Source organism: Syzygium oleosum, unplaced genomic scaffold, assembly GCF_021117445.2.
Source record: "Syzygium oleosum isolate NSW1041296 unplaced genomic scaffold, Sole_v2.1 Sole_v2.08, whole genome shotgun sequence".
Classification (NCBI taxonomy): Eukaryota; Viridiplantae; Streptophyta; class Magnoliopsida; order Myrtales; family Myrtaceae; genus Syzygium; species Syzygium oleosum.
In genome coordinates, this window is record NW_026607492.1 from 3,473,170 (window position 1) to 3,493,936 (window position 20,767).

The 20,767-nt window shown below is 44.5% G+C and overlaps 5 protein-coding genes across 5 annotated transcripts; all 5 read left to right on the forward strand.

Annotated features, from left to right (window-relative positions):
* Positions 1–32: 32 nt before the first annotated feature.
* LOC115686909 (uncharacterized) lies at positions 33–2,081 on the forward strand. Its single transcript, XM_030612335.2, has one exon. It carries the CDS (start codon positions 606–608, stop codon positions 1,902–1,904), a length of 1,299 nt encoding a protein of 432 aa, XP_030468195.2. The 5' UTR covers positions 33–605; the 3' UTR covers positions 1,905–2,081.
* Positions 2,082–3,466: 1,385 nt separating this feature from the next.
* Positions 3,467–6,203, forward strand: LOC115686919 (uncharacterized). Its single transcript, XM_030612343.2, has 2 exons — positions 3,467–3,909; positions 5,444–6,203. The coding sequence occupies exons 1-2, from the start codon at positions 3,517–3,519 to the stop codon at positions 5,987–5,989; spliced, it is 939 nt and encodes a 312-aa protein (XP_030468203.1). The 5' UTR covers positions 3,467–3,516; the 3' UTR covers positions 5,990–6,203.
* Positions 6,204–6,468: 265 nt separating this feature from the next.
* On the forward strand, positions 6,469–8,285 carry LOC115686892 (BAG family molecular chaperone regulator 8, chloroplastic). Its single transcript, XM_030612312.2, has 2 exons — positions 6,469–7,366; positions 7,453–8,285. Exons 1-2 carry the CDS (start codon positions 6,779–6,781, stop codon positions 8,215–8,217), a joined length of 1,353 nt encoding a protein of 450 aa, XP_030468172.2. The 5' UTR covers positions 6,469–6,778; the 3' UTR covers positions 8,218–8,285.
* Positions 8,286–9,530: 1,245 nt separating this feature from the next.
* Positions 9,531–12,877, forward strand: LOC115686850 (pentatricopeptide repeat-containing protein At5g39350). Its single transcript, XM_056313963.1, has one exon. It carries the CDS (start codon positions 9,759–9,761, stop codon positions 11,757–11,759), a length of 2,001 nt encoding a protein of 666 aa, XP_056169938.1. The 5' UTR covers positions 9,531–9,758; the 3' UTR covers positions 11,760–12,877.
* Positions 12,878–14,271: 1,394 nt separating this feature from the next.
* Positions 14,272–19,706, forward strand: LOC115686871 (probable galacturonosyltransferase 14). The gene is made up of 6 exons (XM_030612291.2): positions 14,272–14,908; positions 15,527–15,582; positions 15,686–15,841; positions 16,894–17,484; positions 18,181–18,483; positions 18,894–19,706. The coding sequence occupies exons 1-6, from the start codon at positions 14,692–14,694 to the stop codon at positions 19,176–19,178; spliced, it is 1,608 nt and encodes a 535-aa protein (XP_030468151.2). The 5' UTR covers positions 14,272–14,691; the 3' UTR covers positions 19,179–19,706.
* The last annotated feature ends 1,061 nt before the right edge of the window (positions 19,707–20,767 follow it).

Consider the following 20,767-nt stretch of genomic DNA (forward strand, 5'->3'; position numbering starts at 1 on the left):
GTGCGGTGTCTCTTCCCCTCCCCTCCCCTCCCCTGCCCTGCCCAACGAGGCCACACGGAACCAGCAGCGAAAGTGATCATACCGTATCCCTTCTCGTGCTAATCTCGTTCCCGTATCAATCCCAAACTGCAAAATCTCTCTCTCTCTCTCTCTCTCTCTAAGAGTTCACTTCCACATATACCACGCGGATCCCCCCCGTGGCCAAACCAGAGCGAAGATAAAAGAACACACGAACCCATCTCGGTGGTTCCGCGTAGGGTTCTTCTTTTTGTGCTTCCGATGCTCTCTGTCCCGTTGCCGTTCCCCTGTAGCCCTGTATCTGGCCTTTAATACCCATAAAGAAACAATGCAGATGCAGAGCCTCTCCTTCTTGATTGATTCCTAGAGCCAAGACGCGTCCTTTCCTTTTTGGGTTTCTTCCGATTGCTCTGCTTTTCCACCCCTTTTCGTCGATTCCTCCTTTTTGCTTGCTTCACCGATCGATCCTCTCTCTGCCTCTCGCTTTTCTGTGAAAAAGATTCAGACCCTTTTGACCTGTTGGGTCGTTTTTCTGTTTTTCCGCCTCCGTTTGGGTTGCTTCGTTTTTTGGCGTGATCTGCGTCGGGATGACGGAACTGGGTCAAGAAGAGAGGAGGTACCCGTGCAAGCTCTGCGGGAAAAGTTTCGCCAGCGGAAGGGTCTTGGGAGGCCACGTCAGGAGCCATCGCGCCGCGGCGGCCTCCAAACCATCCAAGAACCAGAGGTCGCCCCTCCGTGGCCACGGGACGGAGTTTGCTTGGAGTCTCGAGAATGTGTGTTGGGTCTGCGGGAAAGGATTTCGGTCGCGTCGCGCTCTGTTCGGCCACATGAGACTCCACCCAAGAAGCGAAAGAGGAAGGGATGCTTTTGGGGTTCTTCCTCAGGAATGTGGTGAGGCGTTTGAGCCGTTGGGCTCTGTGTATGCCAATTCGAGGTCCCAGTCCGAGAAACCGAGGATCTTTAATGGAATGGACGCTGATACGCCACAATCCTCGACTGCAACGGCGGCTAGCGAGATTTGGCGGCCAGACGAGGAAGAGGCGGCGGCTTCTCTTTTGATTCTCTCTCTGGGCGCCGTGGCGTATCGGATGAAGAGAAAAGACGTAGAACACGGCGAGGATGGTGGACCAATGCTCAAGAAGGTGAGAACAGAGGCGATCGTTCCTGATTTCTCAGAAGGTACGAAGTTGCCGTGCAGATATGATCGCACTGATCTTGGGTCCGCAGATGATGAAGTTCACATCGAGATGTTCCTCGGGGGAGTAGAATTCGAGAAGGTGGCTGAAAAGGGTGATGCTTTCGGTTCTGTGCATGGTGGTGGTGAATTTGAGAAGGGATTTGATGGTGCCCTGAGTTTCAAGCTCAATGGAATAGTAACCGAAACAAGAGAGGTGGTCAAGTTAGGTCATCCTGACATGAGAGAACACTCCTGCAAGATGATGACTTTCGCTGCCGGTTCTGAGAAATCTGATGATTCCACAAGAAAGAAGGAGTACAAGTGCAAGAACTGCAACAGGGCATTCCCATCGCACCAGGCCCTCGGAGGCCATTGTGCGCACCCCGGCAAGAGAGGAAGCTTCTGCTCTGCAGTACTGAAGGATGTGGAGATACGCGACACCAGTGGTGGTGAAGGGTTTGCATCAGGAAAGGCCTTGGGTGGTCACAAGAGTGCTCATCGTGTGGAAGTGGAGGTGGGAGGCTATGCAGCCAAAGCCAAACAGGACCTTCCTGAGAAGCTGGAGATTTCAGCTGGTTTGACCAGGCTGATTGATCTCAATGTGCCATTTGAGCTTCAAGAAGGAGAAGAAGATGGTGCCCATCATCTGCTCAAGAGATGTTTAGTAAGAGAGCATGAGCACGGGCCTCTGGTGGGTGCTGTGGTGTAGATAAAAGTCGATTCTGCATAATTTGTTTTAGGGAGCTCTACTGAGCAACAGTTGAAGAAGAAGATACGAGTACAGTACAGATGCCATCTTTGGGTTGTAAATGAGTTTCGATGATACTGCATAGTGAGCCAGCTTTTTGTTTCCTATTGCTCATGCCTTGTCCTTGGTTCTGATTCATTCCCTTGATCTGGCGAAAAATCTTATTTTTTTTTTTATCTTTTCCTTTTGCTGCTTCATTCATGCTCACATGTACAGATGTTCTTTTAAGGGAAGATGGGTCCTTTGCAGCTGTTGGCTCCTCGCTCTTTTTTGTACTTTTGTCCTTTTCCTTTCTGCTTGCCAACACGATATCAAAAGGTTTACTTTTGTCCTTCGCTTGAACCCATCAGGAGAGCAATTTTAAAGAAAGTGTCAAAACTTTTGGCTATGGGAAAGTAAAATAAGCAGAGGATGGGAGAGCACGGTAACAGATCCACCGGAGGTGAAAATCCACCTGAGAGCTGAGAGAGAGTAGCCTCTATCGAATGAGAAATTAGTAGTTTAGAAATTGCTGCCATTGATTTCACTCTTAGTATCTGCCTCAAACTTTATGAAATGATGTTGCATCAAATCGCCCCTTTATTAACTCGAAATGAAAAACTATCCTCTCATCAAATCACGTGGGAGTAAGCCCCAACTACTAATCATCTCCCTTACACTGGATTACCTATTAACCCCGTTGATAGAAAAGTGAAATGTTTGTCTTGTCTCTTGCTGATTTCAAATATATTGTGTAGAAAACTTTATCGGCAAGCCTTCTTGAGGTGTAAACGCACACCAAATGCAAAAACATTGCTTTGCCTAGTTCACTTAAAGTCCATGCGAGACTTACCACATCTACCTTATTGTAAAGTTCAAATTCGAACGTTCTTCAAGTTCACTAGTGTAGTTTATTTAACACATAGTTTAATTAAGGGTTAATATAACGAAAAATCATAAACCAGTACATATGTAATAGCTTTACCCTCCATTAATTTTCGCTAAATTTTACTGTCAAATTGCTGAATCGAACAACATGCGGCAATTGATGGGTGTACAAATTTGGGGTTTTACCCCCCGTTTGTCACATGTGTAACCGTTTATGATTTTTAGTAATATTAATCCAAATTAATGAAAATCAATGGATGATAAATTTATCGTAAGTATATCCGTTTTGAATTTTTAGTAGTCAAAAAATTAGTTTGTGATAAATCTATTATAGGTATACCATTTCGGTGTTTTTCATTTAACCAACCATCCTACTTTTTTCTTTGGACTCCCACTTTTTGCCCTTCAAGGCGAGAACCACCTAGTCACGTGAGAGCATGGACCGACCTTCGGGGGGAGAATTTGGCCCGGAGCCGACCTCGGGGGTAAAATTGAAACCGGATTTCCAACGGTCAATTTCGAAAATTGACATTAATAAGGGGGGGCAAATTGCAACAACCCCAATAATCCAGGGGGGCATGGTGTAATTATCCCTTTTGCACTTTCTTCCCAAAGATTCCTGTTTTTAATTCCAGTTTTCTTCTTGGAATGAGCTCTTCTCCTCGCAGAAAGATTAGCTGAAAACGGTGTAGCCAAGCAAGCTTGCATGGACTATCACGGCGCCAGCTTCGCTCGCTTTCACCAGAGCTCGCGTCCTCCGCCATACCCACAAGCCGCGGACCGAAACGATGCGCTCCTCTCATCGTCATCGTCAGACCCATGTCTTCGCATCTCCCAGCTCTTCGAACCCGGCCCCAGTTTCACCTTCTCCGCCCTTCCCCAACCTCGGGGGCGCGATCCCTTCCACGCCGGCGCCGGTCCCGGAGCCGTCGCCGCACTGCCCGGTGCGGCCCCGTTGACCCCCTTGAGCTCTCACGCGGCCCACCATGCTGACGTGGCACCCGGCTACGCGGCGTATCAGGCGGCGAGTGCGGCGAGTTTGGCCGCCGCGGCGGGGATTCAACAATTTGGGGTGGACCCAGCTACGTATGGAGGAGTTGTGAGTGTTGTTTTTTTCAAGAATTTTTTTTTTATGGTTTTCTGGTGTTTCTGGGGCTATCGATGTTGATTGATGCGGAAAAAGTAATTGAAATTAGTCCCTGCATTGTGATTGATAACGTGTTGCTGATTGAACATTGAAGTGAACTGATACAGAAAAGCGGAATTGATCTGCTAGTGAAGTAATCTTATTTCAGACGGAAATTCACTGATCCCTTATTCTATCAAGGGTGGGCTATGTGTGAATTAACTGAATTGGGTGCTCGTGTTTTTTCAGAATATGCTGATGATTCAGGAATATCAAAGTTCTTGTGTAGGGAAAATACTTGTTCTGTTGGGGTGGAGAAGCATTTTCGCCGCCTTGTTTGATTTATAACGTAACCGATCACAAAGGGTTGATTTTAGCTGATGGTTTCACTTTTCTGGTAATGTTACGCATGTTCTTGGCTCTAGACAAACTTAAACAGACAATAGGAGTGAGAAAATTTTCCAATGAGCACTGTGGTATTCAATTTACTCTACGTGTAGAGGACTACATAGAGCTGAATAGACCCGCGGCTTATTTAGGCGAATCCGTGGAGGGTTGTCATTGACAGGAATTTCAACCCATTTTAGTGGAAGGACATTTATAATGCTATAGCGGCTGGTGGAGTAAGTAAAATCTTTGGAAATATTGATGCTCTTGGTGCTAATTTATTGACTTGTGTGCTTTCTTGAATCAAGGTAACTGGTTGTTTTCTTGTAAATTTGCGCACGGCATTGGATTAGACTGGCTGTGGGAATGAATTCTTGCACTAGTGGTGTACAAATAGACATGACTATGGGAGACTGTGATCTCGAGTTCCAGTCCGCTTGCCCAAATGCTTTATGTATTAATGTGGCGCTGACCTAGTTCATTCTTATCTGCATTCCTAGTTGTTCGGCTGATTATTCATCATTTGACATAGTAGTTCCCCCATTTGGTTGGTCTAAGAAAGCACTCGAGTTTCTTTTGCATTTTTGAAGGAACCGGAGGCAGTGGTTTGTGCCTTTGTGCGGTGTCTCCTTCATTTTGTGCTCGTGTAAGTTTTTTTTTTCTCTTTTATGAGTTCATCAAATTGAAAAGGAGACTTAGAGCTTCATGTCTATCGAAGCTAGGATTTCAGCGCCGTCTGAACTATAAAAATGGTAGTAGTATTTAAGGTTGGGGCGTAAAAATAATTTTATGTATCTCCATTGGCCATGACCGAAGGACAAGTCTTTCCAGTTGTGCTGCCTTTGCCTTTTTCTTTCTCTATTTATGTGTTTTGTGGTGCAGCTTGGTGGCTTTTTTTAGAAGAAGGGTGTGCACAGGATTGGGGTATGAAGACCGGTCTATGTTTTGCTTTTTATCCTCTTGAAAACGGCCTTTTAATTATTTTTGTATGATTGGTATTTCGGATATTTTCTTACGCTGGATTGCTGAGTGTAAAGCACTCATGCCATTACATTCTTCTTTTGTTTTTCTGTGCATAAAAAATCTTTCGAATTCGTAACACTTGCAATTTTTCGTGAAGCAACTTGCAGTACCTACAGATAGGACAGGACAATTGGCTGCTATAAATCTCAACCCCGCCTTCTGGAGTAATCCCAAAGTTAAGCCTCCCAAAATTGGTGGATGGAAGAAGAAGCATCCAAAGAAAACAAAGCTCGTACAATCTGCTTACTGTGGAACTTGCAATGTCAACTGTAACAGCAAAGACATGCTTGATCAGCACAAATTGGGAAAGAAGCACATGAAGAATCTTGAGAAGCTAAGAGGGGTAACTAACGCAACTCCCATCACTTCAAACGGGTCATGCAATCCACTAATCGGGCCACCCGAGAACCCCAATCAGCACAGCGGGGTTACCAAGCAAAATGTTAGAAAGAAGGCAGCATCTCAGCCCGCGGAGGACCTGGAGACGAAGAGGAGGAGGGTTGTCCAAGGTGGGGCGGCAGCAGATGCAGTTAGGACATGCACCATATGTAACGTGGTGTGCAACAGCGACACGGTATTTATGCACCACCTAACCGGACGGAAGCACGCCGCCGTGCTGAAGAAACGGGCAGCTGGATCATGAGCGCGTCTCCCTCTTTTATTTTCCGTTTTTTGTGATTCCGAGTTACCGATCCCCCATGGTTTATGTACAGAAAGATGGTGGGTGGGTGAGGTTCGTTTTTGGCCTCTTCTGTTACGCTCAACAGTCAACTACATCTTGAGATCCTTGTCTCTGAGATTACAAGTCCGGAATCATTCTTTTCAATGGACTGACCGGGCATGACGATTGAACGATATGCTCTGGAGGGTCTAGACAATCCCGTGACAGAAGATCGTGCATGGAATGCATTCGCATTCGCATCCACCTTCATATCTATCTTAGCTCGTTCTCGTATCGCAAAAGGTTATCGGAATTTCCCATAAAAAGTCCCTTAAAACCGGGGAATACAGGTCTCGAAGGATGCGTATTCTCATTCATTATTATTTCCGAAATCGAGATCGTATAGTTTGACCATGACCCAGAAAGGCAAAACAGCTCGGGGGTGGGGGGCGGGGGCGGGTGTCGTCACTCGTCAATCATTGTCTGATAGCTGCCCTCCCCCAGCAAACGATTCCCACCGATCCGCTCTTATGCAGCGCGGTGCAATCGCCAACGGATACGAGCCTCGGCCGAGTCAACTCCGCATCAAACGAGAGTGGTAATGACCAAACAAGATTGCCCAAGAACCAAAAGCGGAGCCAAAAAGTAGAAAAAAGATGAAAGGGGGTCAGTGGTAGTGCAGCAAGGACTGACTGTGATAACCTCCCCCCTAGTTCGGTTTCGATCGCCCCCCAGATCCACCACCTTCTCTCCTCCTCCCGCGTAGCCCCCATGGCTCACCCCCACCACCACCCGCCGCCACCCCCGACCCCCGGTTGCTGCAGCAGCTACTGCTGCCACTCCGGCGCAGCCCACCACCCCCCGCCTCAGCCGCCGTTGGACCCGCTCGTCGAAGCCCTCATTTCGCGCCTCCTCCAACCTCCTCCTCCTCCTCCTCAAGAACCCCACAACCCATTTCCGCGGACCCGCCAGGAAACGAGCTTCGGTCAACCCCATCACCGCCACCCGCGGCAGCAGCAGCTCCGGCATCACCCGGATCCCATCTCCTCTCTCCTCGATCGCATCGAAGCTCTCGAGTCCTCGCTCCGTTCCTTCTCCGTCTCTCCTCCTCCTCCTCCCGCTTCCTGTCGCCGCCGCCGGTTCTGTCCTCTCAGGGACGCGGCCGCTCGCGTCATCCAGGGCCACTTCCGGGCCTTGCTCGTCCGCAGATCCAGGGCCCTCCGAGACCTCGAGCGCCTCGCTTCCATCAAGTCCGCCGCCGCCGCTCTCCGGTCCTCCGTCTACGCCTCTTCCCAGCTCGATCTCGATCGCGTCTCTCGGAAAGTCACCGCCCTGCTGCTTCAGCTCGATTCCATTCAGGTAGCTGAAAAGAATCGCTCTGTTTTGCTGTCTCTTTTTGTGTTGTATTGCTTTGCTTTGAAAAAGGGTCGGCTTGATGTTTGCAGGGTAATAGTCCTGTGATTAGAGATAGTAAAAGGAAGATTAGCAGGGATTTGGGTTGCTTGTTGGAGTACATTGATAGCGTTGCTGTGAAAAGATATGAGATTTCTTATAAAGCTAAGAAGTGTGTGAAATCTGTGGGAGGTAGAGGCAAAGTGAAGGACTTGAGGGATCAGAGAGACGTGGTTAATAACCTGAGGACGAGGGTCGAGCGGGTCCGCGAGTTGTCTAGGGCTTTAGAGAATGATGCTGGGGAAGATGGAGAGCTTGAAGGGTTCCACGGTGTCGGGGATGGGGAAGTGGACGGTAGGAGGGTGAGCAGGGTGCCGGGGAAAAGGTGTGGAGTGAAGAAAGCTGTGAACTTCGCGGAGGATGGGAATGTGTATAGGATCATCAGCAGCAATTCTGACGAGGCAAGCTCGAGTGGGGATGATCGAGGCGGTATTGGTGGTGGAGAGGTTTTGGAGGATTTCCGAGCCCACAATGAGGTTGAAGAGATGAAGGGCTCTTCTTATGTGGCCGAGGATGATGATGACGACGATGATGAAGAGGAAGAAGCTGAGAAGGGGAGCGAGGAGTCTCTGGAGAGCAGTGATGGAGAAAAACACCAGGGAAGGGTGAGGAGTAAAGGTAAAGTCAACAATGGCGGGGCATGTAAGGGCCAGAACAGCAAGTTCTCATTCTCTGCCCCAGTACCTGAGAAGATGGAATCAAGAGCTGATTTGGTGAAGAACAGAAAGAATGTGAAGATTTCAACGTCACAGCAATAAGCCAAGAAGTCTTGCAATCAACTTTTGGTTTCGGCAATTATGCAGCTGTTGACTTGGCCATTGGAGTACGATTTGCGGCACCTTTTTCCGGTGATTGTTTCTTTAGATTGATTGGGATACAGGCGAAACAGTGTAGATGAGCGCATTTGTGGTTGTGGTTAATCTTCTTGTTTTTAGGTTGGGCAGAACATTACATTTTTCTTCATGGACATCCTGTGGCTGTAACATGTATGCTGTTCTTGCCTTGTATGCTGTTGTTGCTTTGATCATTCTGCGACAGATAAAACTATTGTTTTCTTTTTCATCGACATCCTCTGGCTGTAACACGTCTGCCGTTTGTGATTAGAGTGACTAGCGAACTGGCATCCTCCTCGCAGCTGCGATTCTTCGCCGACTGAGATAAGGGGAGGCGGTCTAAAATCTCTCGAAGGAAAAGCATCAGATTCCGACCTGTGATACCGAACAAGTTACCTAACGTTCTGCTGAGCTTCATTCGTCCGATGAACACATGTATTAGGACAACTCAGCTATGTTCTTGAGGCTGAGCTTGAAGAAGTGCATATAAATCATGCAGAGGTGGTCAAAATTTCAGACAAGCTTACTCAACTTGAATGTAAAAGCAGGCTGATTTTCCTTTCCAGTGTCCAGTATCCACCTCCATGGGGATTATAGACAGATTAACAACCTAAAGCTGCTAAGTCAGACCATTGTTGTCAAGATTACATCAACCTTTGACCAATTAGAGTAACTAGAGTTGCTTCATATTATATGTTAAGTTAAATCTTCCTTGCTTGTGAACAAAATAAAAGCGGGCTTTTTACTTCATATTATATATTAATGCAAAATGTAGGGACTCAGCCATAGTTAAAGAACTGACAATTATCGTTCTCATACGATACATGAAGATTTTATATGTTATCAACAGCATTACTGTAATATTGAGAAAAAATAATGATAGAAAATATTTAGAGGAAGTATCAATAGGAAAGTTTAAAAAATTGTTAGAATATTCAATGATTACTAATTTATAACACTGAAACTCATTAAAATCTTAAAATATGCTTAGTGTAACACGTTTACCTTAAACTATCCTAAATTTATAACTATGTGACATATTTACCGTCTATCAAATTTTTGTCAATGAGATAAAAAAGACTTATCTTTGTTGAAAAAATTATCTAACGGAATTATGATAAAGGGTAAATGTGTTTAGTTTTAGTTGGATAAGGATAAATGTGTTACGTAAATATAAATTTAAAGTTTTTTTTATGTAATAAATTTTTTTTAGAGTAAATGTATTAAGGTCCTGCTTTAAATCAAATCGATCGATTTCACGTGAGTAGCATCCGGTTCGATGGATTCATGTCGATTTCCGTTCCCAACGGACCGAGCATAAGCTTCTCATCACCGTGCGGTCGTGGAGGCCCGGTTCCATTCGTACTTTCCGGCGCGCGACGTCTCAGACGAGGAATCGCCGAACCGGGCATGAGCACCCGCCGCCGTCCGCCTCCAACACCGAGTCGGCGCCGCCGGACTCATGAATGGCCGGAAGCCACCTTCTCCGGCCATCGCTAGCCCAGTGCCGGTCACTTCTTCAGCGCTTCAAAGCGACTCGGTCCCTGACGAGCACCAAGCTGCTCCATGCCCGGATCGTCGTCTCGGGGCTACTCCCCACCTCGGCCTCCACCGCGCAGGTCCTCTCTGATCTCGCCCTCACCTACGCGTTGTGCGGGCACGACCCCCACGCCGCCGCACTGTTCGACGAATTGCCTGAGAGAAGCCCGCCTCTGTGCAATGCCCTCATCAGGATGTACAACCTCTGCGGCCGACATCGCGAGGCACTCCGCGTGTTCGCTGGGATGCTTGCCTCGGGTCGGTGCCCGCCGGATAATTTCACGTACACGTTCGTCTGCAAGGCCTGCGGCGACCTGTCGCGGCTTGACATCGGGTTTGCTGTCCATGGGAAGGTGTTTGCTGCCGGGTTCAATTCGGACACCTTCGTGCAGAACGCTTTGCTTGCGTTGTACATGAATTGCGGGGAAATGGCGGCTGCAAGAAAGGTTTTTGACGAGATGCGGGAGCGGACGGTGGTCTCATGGAATACTGTGATTAGTGGGTACTCCAAAAATTCATATTCGGGGGAGGCGGTGATGCTTTTCAAGTCGATGGTGAATGCTGGTGTGGAGCCTGATAGTGCCACAGCAGTTTCAGTGTTACCAGCTTGTGGCAATATGAAGGAGTTAGACATGGGTAAGTGTGTTCATAATATTGTTGAAGAGAAAGGTTTAGGGAACAAGAATATAGCTGTGAGTAACGCATTGCTAGATATGTATGCAAAGTGTGGTAGAATGGATGAAGCTCAGGCAGTTATCCGTGAAATGGATAAGAGGGATGTTGTAACATGGAGTGCCATGATTAACGGATATGTTTTGAATGGTGATGTCAGAAAAGCTTTGGATAATTGTCGGCTAATGCAGTTTGATGGGGTGAAACCAAATCCAGTGACTCTATCTTCTCTCCTTTCAGCATGCGGTAGCTCCTTTCTGCTCAAGCTTGGAAAGTGCTTGCATGGCTGGTCGGTGAGACAAAAGCTCGAATCTGATGTACTGATAGAGACAGCACTAATTGACATGTATGCAAAATGCAAGCGTGTGGATGTCAGCTTTCATGTTCTCGCAAGAGCTTTACAGAAGAGGACCGCACCATGGAACGCAATCCTGTCGGGATGTGTCCACAATGGCCTTGCTAAAGAAGCCATACAAGCTTTTAAACAAATGCTGATAAAAGAAGTAGAACTGAACCTCGCAACTGTGAACAGTCTCCTTCCAGCATATGCCATTCTAGCAGATTTGCAGCAAGCAATGAATATACATGGCTATGTAGCAAGATCTGGCTTGGCAATAAATGTAGAAATCATCACAGGCCTTATTGATATTTACGCAAAGTGTGGACGTCTAGAATCTGCTCATGAACTTTTTAATGATATCCCTAGGAATGAAAAGGACATCGTAGCGTGGAGTGTAATAATAGCTGGTTACGGAATGCATGGGCATGGTGAAGCTGCTGTTTCGCTTTTTAAGGAAATGGTTCACTCGGGAGTTAATCCCAATGAAGTCACTTTTACCTCTGTTTTGCATGCTTGTGGCCATGCAGGTCTGGTGGAGGAAGGTTTGGATTTGTTCAATTTCATGCTCCATAAGAACCCAGTGAGGCCTCATTTTGATCACTACACATGCATGGTTGATCTTTTAGGCCGGGCAGGTCGGCTGCAAGAGGCTTATGGTTTAATTAAAACAATGCCATTTAAGCCCAACCATGCTGTTTGGGGTGCATTGCTCGGTGCTTGCGTAATCCATGAGAACGTGGAATTGGGTGTGATCGCTGCAAAATGGCTCTTTGAGCTTGAGCCTGAGAACACAGGCAACTATGTACTGCTGGCAAAAATTTATTCAGCATTGGGAAGGTGGAAAGATGCAGAGGACATTAGACATATGATGAAGAAAATAGGATTGAGAAAAGCACCAGCTCACAGTTTAGTATAAGCTATGCAGGTGTAGATACTGGAATTCTTGTTATTGCGTATAAGAGCCTGTACGCTACCTGTGCCATAGAATCCCCCTGAGTTGCAATTTGCGAACTGTTGCTGGAGCTGATTTACCAAGCGAATTGCAAGAGGTTTGTTCATTGGAAACTGGATCGTTTACCATCTTCTGTGTGTAGGAATTATAAGAGTGGAAATTTGCAAAGAAAAATTCTGATCAAAAGCAATTAACTGGTTGAAATGACTTGAGGACTTTGTGCTCTCTGTTCTCTGAGCAGGGGCCACCTATCAATGGATGAATTGGTTTCCAGAATATCCAAACAGTTTGGGCATTTGCTTCTACTCGCACCTGCAATGATGCTTTCTCAGGTCGGTGATGATATTCGTGTTTGCGCTATTTGTTGTCATGGAAAGAATTGCATCAGTTGGATTGTGCTTTCATCACGGCCACAGAGGGTAGAGATCATGAGCATGGCAACTTGGGAACAACAGATTGTCCCCCTTTGGTGAAGTGAATTCAACTTGGGAACAACATACAGCAAATTGGTGATCGTTTTCGTAGTTATGGTACAGCCACTTTATTGAACGTCTGAAGTTATTACACATCTGTCCTATTTTCTCCATCGATTATGCATGCTGGTTGCCTGGATCTACTTAATTTCGGCTTACTGACTGCTTGGACTTGATTCAGTAGTTATTGGAATACAACTACATGAGTATGAAAAGCTACTTGAGCGGCTTGCAGGTTTATCTGACCTGGAAATCGGGCCGACTCCATTTTACATCGGCTTATTTTCTTCGAAGATCGAGTTCGATACAGAAATTCTGACCGGGATACCATGTCTCTGGTTTTTTAGTTGGGCAAGATTTGAGTTCCTTTAGCCAATGGCTTAAAATGCCCGCAAAGGATTCTCCCATATGGTCACAAAGAAAAAGCTAATCGCAGGGGGCAAGTCTTAGTGCTTATCCAAGACAAGAATATGCTGCATTCATTTGTGGATCCGTCCTGTTTAATCAGGAGATACTAGGACTAGTGAGCTAAATTGGTGTGTAAAGTGATGTTGGCAGGTTCATCCACTAATTTAAATAACAATTTACAGCTGGTCTTGTTATTCTGTACATTGGTTTAGCATTATCGATTTTAGTTATCGCCGGACACTTGTGAATTGACCCCTCTTTGGCTTTTATATAAAGGGAAAAAAGAAAGTGCCGTCTTTCTGTCTCCATCCCAAGACTCCAAGACATGTGACACACCTCTTTTCTCTCCCTCATTGGAGCATGTGCTTTGTTCTCGGAGGACCCACGGATGGGAGTTCCTTTCCCCTTCCTTTAGATCTTGAGTGCAGGCATGAAACTATGCTGGCCAACTATCTTTTATGTGGGGGTGACCTTTCTGCTGAATTGAAAGACAGCCTTGACATTGCGAAGTCGAACAGGTGAATGATTCGGAAAATGACCCCCTAATCTTCGAGACGCGCCCTACCGCGAATCGCCGATTTATGCAGCCTGGGTGAAATGTTTGATTCGTTCAAGAGAGAGAGAGTAGAGAACATATCCGTTCGGGCATCTTCGCTATGTTGCGACTTTTATCCGCCCGATTAGTCCTTTATTTTGTTCTACAACTTGGAATAAAAAGCCGCATCATTCACACGTCCTGTGCCAGTTCAGATGTGAATGGGCATACGTTCAATTTCAAAAAAGGGGAGAAAGGTAAGGTCATCATGTTTGGTTTCAATGATTCTTTTTCCTCTGCTCGTGCAGGAACATTGGATTCAATTCATGTCAGCGGAGGTAAAATGCAGCAGGACAGTTTTAACTTTTCTTCCTGTTTGGTCCTCCTCCTTCGCATGCCCAGGAACGAATTTGGATGTCCTGTCTCTCCCATCCTGAGCCTCCCCCCTACTGACAACCTACCGAAGCCGAAAGTTAATGATATATGATCCGTAGCGGTAAATGCTAGGCACGGCAACATTGCTCTGTCAACTTGAACGGCCCACTTTAAATGTTCCGGATCACAAAAAAAACAAAGAATTATAATAAAGAAAGCGAGACTATATTTTTAAAATGTCGGTATAAATCGAGATATCAATTATGAAAAGTATGAATTTGTAATTAGTTTAGCCGGTCGTCGGACCTCGGTGGTCGTCACCTTATCTGAAAATCGTGGACGTCGGCAATCCTGTAACCGTCGGATGTGGACGGCAGGGATCGGTCGGGTGGTCGTGGTGCGCAAAACACGGTTTCTCGGAACTTAGGACGAACTGGTTTATGACGTCACGCGATTCGTTTTTATTATTTTAATTATTATTTTTCGTCAAACTCATTTTTTTCAACGAAAACAATAAATAGTCGCGAGAAAAAAAAAAGAAGAAGAAAAAAAAAAGGAGGAGGAGGAGGAGGAGCAGAAGAAGGAGAGGAATGAGATGGGGTTGACTGTTCATTCGAGCTCCCCAATCAAAGCCTGAAAAAGGAAAGAGCAACAGCTCCACATAACAACAAACTCCAAACCCTACCGACCCCCACTCCTTCCCCCCTCTCTCTTCTCCCTCCCTCCCTCCCTCCCTCCCATTCTCTCTCTCTCTCTTCCATGGCGGAAGGCGGAGCCCAGCTCAATCCGGCGCCGCGGCGCCGCCGATCTCCTCCGGCGCTCGCCTGATTCCCGATCCGGTTCCCTCCCCCCCCCACCACAAGATCCGGCGGCATTCCGCCGGGACCCCCGACCAATGCGGTCTCGGGCATCGCCCCTACGCAGCAACGATCCCCGCATTGCCGTTCCCAACAGATCGCGCCGGGCGTCCGGATCCGATGGTGGCTGCCGCCGGGCGATCGCGAACCGCTGCCGCCGCCGCCGCCGCCTCCGCTGCCGGTGCCGCTGTTGTTGTTGTTGTTGTTGTCGCTGTCGGCGTTGTGGTGGAATTGAGCGCGCTTAGAGAATGATGCAGCTTAGCTTCTCGCCTAGCATGAGGAGTTTGACCATATCGAGTAGCAATGGATTCGCTGACTTGATGAAGATCAAGATCGCTGCCCGCCACTTCTCGTACCGGACGCTCTTCCACGCCATTCTCATCCTCGCGTTCTTGTTGCCCTTCGTCTTCATTCTCACCGCTGTCGTCACTCTCGAAAGTGTCCCCAACTGCTCCTCCTCCTTGGGTACTCCTCCGCATCATATGGCCATTTTACTGTTGACGTGTTTTTGGTTCAATCTGTTTGATCAATTACGTTCGTACTGGGTTACGAAGTTTTTCGTTGCTTTGAGTTAAATGAGTGGAATTGATCGTGATTGAATAGCTGGCTTGTAACTTTAATGGATGATCAAATGGGCACGATTGTTTGGACTTGCACTGTGGAGACTTCGTACGGGACCATCGATGGAAATCGGTTATTTGCTTAGATTTTCTTATGTGGGGTTGTCAGAATAACGTTGATGCGGCAATAAATGTTTTGCTGAAGCACCTATCTAAGGAAAATTTGTGAATGCGAACTACATAAAAGACATAGTTTCAATACACGACCTGGATTGATGCTTTTATCCTTTTTTTTTCTTTTTTTATCTTTCGGGCACATTGACACTGATTATTTTGATTTTTTATAACATCTGTTTTGTGTGATAATTTTTCTGGAAGAGAAGTCCATGGTCGATTCTGATTGATTGGGCATTTTCTTGGTCCCCTGCATTTTCATGTTGGACTAGAAGTCTTAACTATTTCTTACTGAGTGTAAGGCATGAAAATCAGTGTATTCATGTGCTCATGTCGTTCTATGCTTCAGGCTGTTTAGGCAGAAGATGGGGCCCTAGCTTTCTTGGTAGGGCTGATGCTTCAGAGGTAAGTAAATGTACTTCATGTCCGGTTTGATTCTTTTGTTGACATTAAATTAAGAATTAGACTAGAGAGGACTTATAATTTTTTCTCTTTGGTTGGGTGGCAGAGATTGGTGAGAGACTTGTATATGATCCTCAATGATGTCAATACCGCAGCAATCCCAAATGATTTAGAGCTCCCAGATTCATTTAGTCAACTTGTTCTTGAAATGAAGAATAACCAGTATGATGCAAGAACCTTTGCCTTAATGTTAAGAGCAATGGTATGTTATGCTGTACAATTGCATGTTGTTTATTCATCTGATTTTTCCGTGTGCTATTTTGTTTTTTGCAGAGTGTTTGCTTCATTTATGCCGCAGGTTGGACATGCTAAGCATTCCACCTGCAAATTATTCTATGAGTAAAATTCATGAAGTTGAGCTGCAGTTTTTGCTCTTTTAACAAGCATTTGAGGTAGTTCAGTTGGGACAATAAATTTCACTAAATGGAACTCATTTTGCTACCCATGGTTTATCTACAAATTCAACTTGGTATCTATTATCTAACCTTTGACAATTTACTACTGTAGTTCCTTGAAAGTTTCATGTGGTTTGTGTTGATTTTTTAAAGCTTCATATTGCTTTCCATTGTTTTATTATTTTAATTTTCTGAATTTCCATTGGGAAAAGTTTCAAATGCACATTCTACAATTTATAGATAGTCCTCAAATTCCCAAATTTGCAAATATGGTATGTGAAACGATGCCATCCATGGGAAGTCACGGAATCTTTTAGGTACCTCTTATGCTATTTAATCAATGTCATATAGCTTTTAACTATTTTTTTTGCGACTTCATTTTGGTAAAATCTGAACCGAATCAATGTACAAACACTGAGCAATCTAAACATGTGACGTACCATTTTGACATCGGGAAATTTTAAGAACAAAATCAACAATTATATTATGCTATTAAATGAATTAGCCTTTTCACTCTTCTTAACTTTTCTTCCTTTGACGACACTTGATCGTTGCATTAGACCTGCCGCTTGTTCCATAAGTTATATTTTGCAGTCACCATTTCATTTTCAACCTATTTTTATGTCTTATGGTGAATATTCTTGGATTCTCTTGTTGACTGTTGATATGTTTGGCTTACCTTCCGCTGTCATAATTCTGACATAATTGTTTTGGATGATGCATAAAGAAATCACGCCACACCTAGTTTGAAATTTACAAAAGACTTTGATGTTTAAATGCAGTTTCTTTTTAAATGCCTGTCAAAGAGTGAAAGTAGATCGGAAAATCTTAGCCTAAATTCCCTTTCTTTTCATTACAGATGGAGAAATTTGAAAAAGAGATCAGGGAGTCCAAATTTGCCGAACTGATGAACAAGCATTTTGCTGCCACATCTATTCCAAAAGGCATCCACTGTCTGTCTCTGCGTTTAACGGATGAATATTCCTCTAATGTTCATGCACGAGTACAATTGCCATCTCCAGAGCTCCTTCCTCTGCTCTCAGACAACTCCTATCACCATTTTATTTTATCTACTGACAACGTTTTAGCTGCTTCCGTTGTTGTCGCTTCTGCAGTGCAGTCATCTTTAAAACCTGAGAAGATAGTCTTTCATGTCATCACTGACAAGAAAACTTACTCAGCGATGCACTCATGGTTTGCACTTAATCCTGTCTCCCCAGCTATTATCGAAGTAAAAGGTATTCACCAGTTTGACTGGTTAATGAAAGAAAACATTCCTGTGCTAGAAGCAGTTGAGAACAACAAGGGAGTAAGGACTTATTACCATGGAAATCATATTGCTGGAGCAAAGCTTGATGATACAACTCCAAGGATGTTTGCTTCGAAATTGCAATGGAAAAGTCCAAAATACATTTCCTTACTCAACCATCTGAGAATATATATACCAGAGGTAATCAGAGTGATTAAGTTTTCAATAAGGGGTTCTGGTGAAGGGTTGTACTTAAGTTTGCAAAACAAGGCACAATTGCTTAGTTTGCTTAGTTTTGACATACTATATAATTCACTGATCCTAGGGGGAAAAAGCAGGCGGATCCCTGCTTTTCTCATCATTCTTATCCCTCTTGCACTGGTTATCAGATGATGAAGCCATTCTTTACCTACTGCAGATCCTTTAGCAATAATCCATTGTTGTAGGTCTAGGAACGAGAATATATCAGGGTAAGGAGAATCGATAGTTTTGCTCGAGGAGAACCTCATTAAAGAATTCCTTCCACCTCTTCTATATCTTATATGTGTGTTTATCTTCTGGTGTACATTGTCCTTTGATATATCCTTTCTTGGACTTCTCATACTTCGCAATCAATTATATTGAGATTAGGATATTGATACATGTACCCAATTTTATGCAGTTATTTCATCTCCCAGGAGGGAGATCGAGGTAATATTTCATAGGGGTGTAAGTTAGGCCGATTTGCATTAGCATTCATGTTCCAAAGTATGGGATGGATATCACGTCTCTTTACTCTGTTCTCTTCATAATAGCTTGACTTGGGGATTAGGATTTGTCCTTCTAAATTTTGTTTGTCAAGAGTCTTTCTTCTGTTTATTTGCCTCATATAAGTATGCTGATTGAGTGATTTGACAGCTATTTCCAAACCTCGAGAAGGTGGTTTTCCTGGACGATGATGTTGTGATTCAGCGTGATTTATCTCCACTTTGGGAACTTGATCTTGGTGGAAAGGTTAATGGAGCTGTCGAAACTTGTAGGGGTGAAGATGACTGGGTTATGTCCAAGCACTTTAAAAATTACTTCAATTTCTCTAATCCACTAATAGCGAAACATTTGGACCCTGATGAATGTGCCTGGGCCTACGGCATGAATATATTTGATCTTCGTGCATGGAGAAAGACTGGTATAAGGGAAACTTATGAGTACTGGCTAAAAGAGGTACATTTTGCTGACTTTAAACCATCTGATGTTTTTTAGTTCCCCTGATAATCTAGATTCGGTTGCGCAGTGGTCAATGTTGTGATTATATATATTCACTGGCAGTCTGCTTAGAGAAGATAGGAATATGTCCTTCAAGTAGTGGTAAAGTTAATGATCCAATCTGGATATATCCGCATTGTTTTATATTAACCATTAAATTCCATCTGAATCTTATTTGAGGGAAGATATTTTGATGCTTGTGAAGAATTTGTTTCTCTGTTAACTAATTTATCTTACCCTTTAATTGCTAAATTCCTCCCATCTCCTAACAGTCCAGTGTGGTCGATGCGTCCTAAGTGTCTTAGCTTTTATGTGTACTGGAGGCTTATGAGACGACTTATCCCACTCTTTTGGGTATCTTACCGCAGAATCTGAAGTCAAATATGACAATGTGGAAATTGGGTACTCTTCCTCCTGCTTTGATTGCATTCAGAGGTCATCTTCGCCCAATCGACCCGTCATGGCACATGCTTGGCTTGGGGTATCAGATTAAGACCGACGTCGAGAGTGTCAAGAAGGCTGCAGTTATACATTATAATGGTCAGTCGAAACCCTGGCTGCAGATTGGCTTTGACCACCTGAGGCCATTTTGGAGCAAATACGTGAACCACTCCAACGATTTTGTAAGAAGCTGTCGGATATTGGAGTCATAGTTGCTCAGCTTGGAGAGCTTGTAGCAAGAAAATACACGGAAGGACGGATGATATGGTGAAGGGCCATATTGCCAAGGGCATTTGTTCGCATAATGCATTCATATTGCAAGCGGAATTTCTCGGAGTGTACTACCTCGCTCGTCAGATTTGATTCATCCGTTGCACTTTCGGCAGAGAAGAAGCCAGATAAACTGGGTCACAAACCCAATTTTCTCTGTACGACACCAGCAACAGAAAGGGTATGAGATCAATTGCAGGGCCACTCCCTTTTGGCTTCCAAATGCAGGGGTTCTCACTTCTAAACAGCACTTCATTTACTCGGCAATTTTTGTTACCATTTTTTTCCTCCCGATTTTCCCAATATTATTTGTAGATGTAATTGAATCGGACACTGCTACGATACCATTCGGTAGGAAGAAATTGTTTCTAGATAATTTTTTGTTTGTCACATTGTACTATAGAAGATATGGTTTATTTGTGCAGAAAATTCTTTTGCATGATAATTGATTTAAACTTTCGCACGATAAAGCCAATTTCTCTTAGTTGGAAATTCAATTTACCGAATATGCGCGCCTATATATGCATATAAATATATACATTTGTGTGTAGAAGGTGAAACTGGTGATGACAAAAGAAAACCCACTTGGAATCATAGGTGGTTTAAGCCTTTTTAAGCATAAATCAACAATTCTGGTCGCCACTTCATTTTAAGATTCCTTTTAAGCTAAGGTGGTTAAGAGATTTTTTTTTTAATTTTAAAGCCTCAGCAAACTCCTAAATGACAACACTAGAATGTCACTCATTGCATTTCAATAGTTTAATGGCGAATTCCCCCCATCTACCAGATTTCTCTTGTGGTGCTTCGATGAATACGATTCTCGTCAATTACTCAATTGCATGATTAGCATATGGGACTCGTGTCATCTAGTGCATGATCACATCTTACAATTTGATTCTTCCAAAGCCTTAAACAAAGGAACCGAATTAGAAAAAGCAATATCAGTTCGAGTTTTCTTTTTCCACATCCATCAACTTCTCCAAAGCAAAAAGAAGCCAACAGGAGAGGCCGCAGTGACCACATCCCAATCTTACCCACCTCGAACTTTGGCACTTTCGAATTCCACCACAAACTGAGCCATTAAGCTCCGTTAACAGAAGGAAAAAAAGAGTACTTGATGTGTGCATGATCTTCCACCAGTTTCTACACACGCCACCACCACCTTTGCTGATCTCATCTTTCTTGGTGTCTGTGCAGCGTCGTGTCTTTATCCCTCTTTCTTTGTGAACTCATTAATGAGGCTTAATTAGCATGGCGAGGAAAGATTAAAGAAAGAACAAGAAAGCCCTCCAAACTTCCCCCACCAAATTTAATATTTGATCATTTTGCTCTCGCGTGGGATCATATCCAGTTCTGACCCTTTTCACAGAAGGCCCTTATAATATTGCAATTCGAATTCTTTAACCTGACCCATAGAGATGGTCGAGACATCGAGATCACCAAAAAGAAAATTCACCCTTTTTACCCCATCCGGGTTAATGAGTCATTGAATGTTTCCCTTCATATGTCGAAATTTTCTAGTCCCATGAAA